This window comes from Enhydra lutris, unplaced genomic scaffold, assembly GCF_002288905.1.
Source record: "Enhydra lutris kenyoni isolate GAN:26980312 unplaced genomic scaffold, ASM228890v2 scaffoldscaffold7, whole genome shotgun sequence".
In the NCBI taxonomy this organism is placed as follows: Eukaryota; Metazoa; Chordata; class Mammalia; order Carnivora; family Mustelidae; genus Enhydra; species Enhydra lutris.
The window spans coordinates 41801391-41809948 of record NW_019154091.1 but is presented as its reverse complement, the minus strand read 5'-3'; the positions used below and the strand labels follow the sequence as shown (position 1 = coordinate 41809948).

At 39.6% G+C, this 8558-nt stretch overlaps 1 protein-coding gene across 1 annotated transcript in view; it reads left to right on the top strand.

The window, feature by feature from the left end:
* LOC111142113 (epidermal growth factor receptor pathway substrate 8) overlaps positions 1 to 7726 on the top strand; it is a 185037-nt gene extending 177311 nt beyond the window's left edge. The window contains exons 19-21 of the mRNA XM_022495081.1: positions 3693 to 3873; positions 5227 to 5356; positions 7118 to 7726. Of these exons, the coding sequence (XP_022350789.1) occupies positions 3693 to 3873; positions 5227 to 5356; positions 7118 to 7231 (425 nt within the window). The 3' untranslated portion in view covers positions 7232 to 7726. The remainder of the gene's footprint in view (positions 1 to 3692; positions 3874 to 5226; positions 5357 to 7117) is intronic.
* The last annotated feature ends 832 nt before the right edge of the window (positions 7727 to 8558 follow it).

The following is an 8558-nucleotide window of genomic DNA, read 5'->3' as shown; positions in this document are numbered from 1 at the left end:
GGGGGGGGGGGGGGGGGGGGGGGGGGGGGGGGGGGGGGCGGGGGAGAAGGAGGGAGAGAGAGAGAAACAGAGAGACAGGCCTATTCAAACTGGCTGCTTGGAGCCATGAGTCATATAAGCTATTCAAATTGGTTTATCACAGGATTCAAAAAGGTTCTCTTATCACTTTTGAAGATACCAATGCTTCAGGTATTTTGCATTTCTTCCACTTCCTTTGAAATGTTAGTCCTTTTATTTGGGTTTAATCTTTTGTAATCAGAAGTGTTATTTCAGAAAGAGGTGTAAAGTCACTCTGGTTTGTTATTGTGTGCTAGAACATTGCAAATGGAAACCAGAAGCCCAGAGCACAGCGGAGGAGGGTTTTTTACTCTTTGGAAAGTTATGCTGTGAACTAGAGGTGATCATGCAGTGTCTACGTTAATAGATAAGAAAATAAATCTTTTAGTGTGGTGATACTCTGTCCATTTTACACCTTTGAGACATCCTCGTAGTTTGAAGTGAATTAAAAAAGCGAACTAGTGGAATGCATGCTGTGTATTACTTAAATGAACCAATCGGCAACGTTCCCTCTCACGGTCTCTCGTCCCTTTGCTCGTCCTGCCTCTCACCCTTCATATCTCCTCTTGCTGTCATTTGACTTCTCCAGGTTTTCTGATTTTCTAAGTCTTTAAAAAATTAGACTGAAAGAACTATTTGGTTATTTCACATTTTTATTTATTTCTCAAGGACACCAATCACTCTGAAATATTCTCCCTGAAAAAGAAAAGAAGGAAGGAATGAAAAGAAAAAAGACAAAAAAGATCATGAAAGAGTAGTCACAAAAAGCTCCCTTAGTGGCCTGGTCATTGCCACTTGCCGAGTTAATTAGTTAACTGAATTACTGTATCAGTTCTCTACTTAATCCTTAAAGATTATATACAAATAATGTGTGTGTGTGCATATATATATTATGTATGTAATTATATATAAAGTGTATGTGTATATATATGTTTTTAAATACACAAGTACATTATTCTCTTTCCCCTACATTAATTTCTTCCCCATTTTTTTCATAAAGATATTTGCATATACACATCTTTCCCATAAGCATAAAATGGGTTGGGGAGAGCAATAATGTATAAGGTGATCGAAGGTAGTTTCAGTGACTTTGATCGTAAAGCAGCCATGAACTGAAAGACCGGAAATTGAGTTCTAACTAAATTCTGCTAATATTGTGATTTCAGCAGATCTCTTGTGGCCTCCATTCTCTTTGCTCTTTCTTTTAGGGGTTAGTATATGATGCTTTTCAAAGTCTCTCTCACTGAAAACCTCAGCAGAATGCCTTAGTCATTCATTTATTCAGCGAGTATTTATTGAGTCCCTACCCTGTTCTAGGTATTTCAGGTAAAGCAAACAAAGCAGCCACAAATCTGTTTTCTTTTCAGGTATAGATTTTGATGAAAGGAGAGAGGTACATGATTGAGTTGATAGGGAATATTATAAGTGGTTTTGGAGAAAAATAAAGCCATGTGGATAGGAAGTGCTGATGGGGAGGGAGTTGCAATTTTAAATGTGAAAAGTCTAAAGGAGGGAAAGAGTGAGTCAAGTGGATTCATAAGGGAAAAGCATTCTAGGTACAGGCCCTTAATTTTGAAGAGCACCAAGGAAGCCGTTAGCTAGAGCAGAGGTCTTCAAGAGCAGTAGTGTTACCTCAGAAAATGGTCATCTAAGGTCTTTTACTGGGAGTACTTTGTATTACTTGGACAGGCTTAGAGCTGGAGAGTTGCAATATCTGACATACATTTTAAAAAGATCACGTTAGCTTTTCTATTGAAAACAGAAGAGCAAGGGCTGCTGTGGTCGAGAGTAGAAGGAAGGCCACCTGTGACTAGGTTGGTGGCTCAGACTGAGCTAGTCACAAAAAAAATGGAGTAAAGTGGCTAGGTTTTTGGTATGTTTTGATGATAGGCCTAATAGAGTTTGCTGATGATTGGGTGTAACAGAGGCCAAAGAGGAGTCTAGCAGAGCTCCGTGGCATTTTGCCAGAGGAACTGAAGATATGGAATTACCATCAACTGAGCTGGGAAATATAGCGTAAAAGCAAGCTTCAGGAAGTAGTTCAGATTTGGACACATTCTGTTTGAGCTATCTAATAGACATCTGAATGAATATATCAAGTAGACGGTTGGCATATATGGGTCTAGAGTCCTGAGGAACGGTCTGGACTGGAGAAATAATTTGGGGAGTCATCAGCTTTTAAACAGCAGAGCGATCGTTAATGGAGTGAGTGCTGGCAGAGGAGAGGTCCCAGGATTGTGCCCTTACTGGGCAGAAGAGAAGAATCAGAGAAGGATACTGAGAAGGAGAGGCCAGTGAGACAGGAAGAAAATCAGGTGAGTGTGGTGTCCTAGAGGCCACAGGAAGAAGGGATTTTAAGGAACGATCACCTTCGTCATATGTTGCCAGTAGGTTAAATGAAATGGTGACTAGGAACTGACCATAGGAATTTAGCAAAATGTGTTGGAGGGATGGGGCCCAAAGCCCATTTTTTTAGCCACAAATTCAAGAGAAAATTGGAGAACAAGAATGGGAGTTAGTGAGTATAAACAACTTTTCATGGAGTTTAACAAGAAAGGGAGCAGAGAAATGGGCAGTAGCTGAGAGGGACATGGGGTCAAGAAAGGGCTTACAGGGGAGAGGAAAGATATCAAAATAATACAAAATATGTTTGCATGCTGATGAAATGATTCAGTAAAAGAGGAAGATGGATAACCCAGATAAGTAGAGAAATTTTAAATAGGCAGAGGAGTTGGGAAATATGCACATGTAGAGGGGTGGGCCTTAGGAGTGTAGAAACAGTTGATCCATAATGTAGTAGGAAGGGAGGGAAGGAAGGAAGAGGAGGGAGGCAGAGCACATGGGGAAAGTCTGGGTGGTGGAGGAAAACCGCTAAGGGAACTTAATGGAGGTTCTCTTCTAACTTCTTTATTTTGTTCGACATTAGGAAAGTGAGATCATCAGTTCCGGGTGGGAATTGGGGAATGAGTGTTGGAGGTTTGCAGACAAAGAAGAGAGTACATGCGCATCTAACAGGGGCAGCTATGTGGTAGGGCTGATTCTCGACCTGAGTCTTGTGGACACGGGGCGGTGTAATTCTCTGTGGTAGGAGACTGGCGTGTACCTCAGAGAATGTTTTATGCAGCCCCAGGCTCTACCCACGACATGATGGTTGCGTCCTTTCTCCTCCTCCCCTCTACTTGTACCATCCAAAAGTGTGTCCAGCCATTGGCAGATGTCCCTGGGGTCAAAATTACCCCCACTTGTTACCATGGACCTAAGGAAATGCAGTCTGATTGTCAGGAAACAGCAGCCTGTTTGAGGTTCATATTCATGAATTTAACATGAGATCATTCAGCATTGTTGTGTTATACTCACTGTGCAGGTACAGGCACAGAATAAGTAGAAAGTTTGATTTAACAAGGGTTGGCATTTTACCAGGTGAGTACAATGAAGAGAGAGGAGAAGAGCCAAGGAGTGATTTTAATAATTGATCATGGAATTTGTTCTGGGTGAGGAGGACAGTGAGGAAAGATGTCAGGAACACTAGATTATAAGTTCTTCTGGGGTCAGAGGATTTGGGTCATTGGGGTTCTACCAAGTGTGACACATGCTATGGATTTTTCGAAAATAACCTACCCTGTGCTGATGTGCAGGAAGGAAATCTCAGATGGAGGAAGTGCAGGACGAGCTCATCCACAGACTGACCATCGGTCGGAGCGCCGCCCAGAAGAAGTTTCACATGCCACGGCAGAATGTGCCAGTTGTCAATATCACGTATGACTCCACACCAGAAGATGTGAAGACGTGGTTACAGTCAAAGGGGTTCAGCCCTGTGTAAGTCTCTCTGGAAAGACTTTGCATTTCTGTATGTAACATATGCCTTACTTTCAGTTTGGTGGCTAAGATGTCACACATGACTCTTTAAAAATTTGGGGAGCCCAGACTGCATTTGTTCCATGCTCAGGAAATAACTATATGTATTTGTAGCTTAAAAAAAAAATGGAGGGGCACCTGGGTGGCTCAGTGGGTTGAAGCCGCTGCCTTCGGCTCAGGTCATGATCCCAGGGTTCTGGGATCGAGCCCCGCGTCGGGCTCTCTGCTCGGCAGGGAGCCTGCTTCCCCCTCTCTCTCTCTCTGCCTGCCTCTATGCCTACTTGTGATCTCTGTCTGTCAAATAAATAAATTAAAAAAAAAATGGAAGAAGCAGTTGTAACTATAATTTGGTGTTACCCTGTTTTCTAGTTAATGACTACATACTGGTGGTCCCTTAAGCAAACCATCAGGAGCTTTGAGGCGGTAGCGTTCTTTCCCCCTCATTTGGTCACTCAGGGTAGAACTAAGGTGTTAGCTGAACTCCCCAGATATTAGAGGGCATATAGCAGAATGTTCTGCTGCAGGATATAGATTCTCAACCAAATAAAAAACAGATAAATTACATATTACATATTATAATGTAATAGAGCTTTTCCCTTAGTAAGCCCATGGCAACAATTCAATTTATCTATAATCTAAAAATCTGAAAATACTTTACGTGTATTTGATACAAGGAACTATTTCAATCATACATATTTAAGAGAATTTTATAAATTCATATACCCACATGACTGAAAAATGAGATATATTGATTAGTCAGTTGCCTGGTTACTAGAAAGTTATGTGTTCCCCCTATGAAACACCATATTTCAGGGAATTGGTACTCCACAATAATGATACTAAATACAATTGGCTCCTTTTTGATACTTCATAATCATCTTCTATAGCCTCAGGGTCATCATCATGAAAGTCCTTTGTCACTGCTCTGAATAAGCACTGTGGTACCATTTTATAAGAGTTTTGTTATTTGGAACACTTAGAAAAGAGAGGTTATGGCAGGACCAGAAACTTTCTTCCTTTGTTATATATATATACATATATATATGTATATATATATATATATATATATATTTAACTTTTAATTTATTTAACTTTTATTTTGAGAGAGAGAGCATGAGCTGGGGGCGGGGAGGGGCAGAGGCAGGCTCAGTGCCCAGTGCAGAGCCCGATGCCGGACTCAGTCCCCTGACCCCGAGATCATGACCCGACCCGAAATCAAGAGCAGGACACTTAACTGACTGAGCCACCCAGGCACCCCTATCTAGATAATATTTTTAATGTTGTATTTCTCTTTCTTTCTCCTGTGCTTTTCAGGACTGTCAATAGTCTTGGAGTATTAAACGGTGCACAACTTTTCTCTCTCAACAAAGAGGAATTGAGGACAGTGTGCCCTGAAGGGTCCAGAGTCTTTAGCCAAATCACTGTACAAAAAGCTGCATTAGAGGTATGACTTGTCAACCTAAGTTGGTGTTTGCATTAATCAAGAGTGTGGACTGCAAATTGAAAGCTCTGAAATCAGCTGTTTATGTCCATAGTTGTCAATTTCCCTTTCATACAGAGCTGAATTAAATTTGACTCCACTTTTGTAATTGATCACTGGAGACCATCCATGACCATTTGCAGTAGATTAATTTATCATAAATGTTCCTGTAACATGAAGCTTGGAGCATATGCTTTTGGACATTTAATGAAAAGCCTAATGTTCTCATTTTATATGCATTAACTACTTCTGTAGGAATTTAAATTTTGACACAGTAATGGACATTCACTTCTGAATGAGTAAATGCCTTAAGAGGTCAGAATTTTTGCCTGTTCTTAATATTTAGTTTGGAGATTCTAGTAGGCCAGTGGCTACAAGGTCTTAAAACCCTGGCTGTGGGTCTTAGGTCTTGTTATATATCTAAATAATCAGAGGGAAAATATTAGGTAATATCCATTGAAAAGAGAGAGTGCTGAAGAATAATTATTTAGTCATAGTTGTCGGTGGGAAAGGACGAGAGGAAATGTTTTCTAGATGGAATATCCTTAAGCTTCCTCCTCCTACTCTTCTTAAAATGGGCTCTGTAAGGGTAGTAGTTTTCACTGTTATATCTCATAGCTCCTAATAGCTTTCATGAAATTACACTTCCACTCAACTGAAAGAATATTGGTTTTGGTGTAAAATTGATACATAATTTCTCCTAGCCAGTATATCCTCTAAATTCAACAGTGAAATACCTCACAGTGAAATAGCTTCATGCATGCAACCTTGTAACCACTGTCAGGAGAAAGTTTATTTCCTTGGAAATTTGTCCTATAACATTGATCTTGGGAGTTCTATATTAGGTGGATCTTGGGCATGTCCTGGATCAGGCTTTCCATATATTGAATATGATAAGGATTGTATCTTTTCTGAGACAGTTTTTTTTTTTTTACCATTATACATTTTAACTTTATTGAGAGTATATAAATTTCCTTCTCAAGGGTATGAGAGAAAGTTCCAAAACTCCTGAATTCCTTTGTGTCAGATTACATATAATTTGCCCTCACCGCCCACTTCTCTTGGTCTCTTCCTTCAGTTCCTCTGGATATGAACCAGGGTTCTTTATCTTCCTCAACTGCCCTCCCACCACACCCTTCTCTTGCATCTAGTCCATCTTTTAGATGACTCACCTGGCTTGCCAGAAACTTCCACTGATGAGAGCAGAATAATCAGGGTGCACAGGGTTAGTAGGTAGAGTGTGGCAAGGAGAAAAGCTGACATGAGGTCAGAGGGTCAGAGCCTTCCTGTATTCTAGAGGGAGCTTGCTGTACCCTGAGCCCAGTCTTTGAGCCCAATTTAGAATCTCCTAAGGGCAGATGAGTATCTTGCTCGACTTCAGAAGGTTCTTTGATAATTCGCCTTCATATTATGCTTACTGTACACATATCTTATTTCTCCCAGGGAATCTGGAGCATTCCACATATATTATTGATTTATTTTTATCATGGCCAAGTGAAAGGCATGGTGAATGAATTGCCTTAAGACACAATTCGTAAATGAAAAATGATTACTGTGATGTATTAGTGAAGTCCAGAAGCCTCACTTTATAGGAAGGACAGCCTTCTTCTCCCCAAGAGATAGTTGGAGAAAAGCAAAGGACTCTTACCCTGACCCATTTCATCACATGACCCTCAGCCTGCACAATCCCATAACTGTCTTGTCTGAACCATGTCTATTTTTCAGGATAATAGTGGCAGCTCCGAGTTGCAAGAGATCATGCGAAGACGGCAGGAGAAAATCAGTGCCGCGGCCAGTGATTCAGGAGTGGAGTCTTTTGATGAGGGAAGCAGTCACTAATTTGTCTTTAAACTCCATTTAAATCTGTGGCATTATTCCAATGTGCTTTGTTTTAAGAAGCCATGAAGGGAATGTCAGATTCTTACTTCTTGGAATCCCTAAGTTATGGCCATAAAGAAACAATGCAAACATAAGTAAGCAGAGGCCCATTATTTTTATTAAAACTGAATAATTTTAAATAGATGTTTTGCCCTCGGGGAATATTTTTGCCTGCTTTACCAAGGTGAGGGTTCTTTTATTGGATTAATTATTTCAACCCCTATCTCAGTGTGTAAGCAGGCACCTTCTGACAGTGGTGAACTTATTTACTGCAGCAAAACAAAGATATTTCCTGTGATTTAAAATCTAAATAATTTAAGTTTTACCCATGACCCTGGTGTGTCATTCAGAGCACAGCTTACTTTAGAGTAGCCTCTGCTTACTGAGGTCTCTTCTTTGACATACTCAATGATAGAATATTTAGATTTATTTAAAGTTCTTCATGCCAACCGTTTTTTAAAAAAAAAAAATCAAAACATTTAATGAACTGTAGAATACAACAAGGCCTTGGACATGCAAATACAGATTTATGGAGCATTCCCAAGACAAGTCACTTGTCATGGCTCTGTTGATCACAATTCCTTGTATGGCCTGTATTTTGATTTAGTTTATGTTCCGCTTATTATCTATACTGTGTTCTTATATATGAGAAAGCACAAGTGGAAGAGAGGTCAGATGCAGTCAAAATGTGTCCCAGAAAGTAGCCCGCATTGGTGTGCGTTACAGTATTTTGCTTAATGAAGGCCTCAGTTCTGAATATTGATAAGAGTAGTTAAATGGATATTGGGGCCACTTCTTGTGTTTATCTGTGTCAAGTTTTTCTGGTAATAAGAAACACTTAATTTACACATATTTTAATCCTGTGAAAGATTCTAGATAGAGAAAAGAAAGATACTTAACCTTCAACAAATGTTATTTTTGGAAACACAATTTTTGTCATTAAATGTTATATTATTTCACATATATAAAACAGATGTTATGTAAGAATGTTGTATATTTTAACATAAATCCATTTAGAGAGATTATCTAGATTCATTAATTTTCATAGTGCCTTTTTCACATGAGTCAGCTGGAAAGTCTGCAATAAACAGTATTTGCTGTATGGTAATAAATGGCTTCTGTCTTATTGGCAAAAGGGATCTTTGGTATGTAGACTATGGACTAGGGTTGTGCGGAATGGGGAAAAACAGAGGCCCACTCTTTTTTTATTTTTATTTTTTTTTTTAACTGATTTCTAGTACAGTTCAGCATCTAGTAAGAGCTGGTCTCAGGGTAAAAACAAATGTAT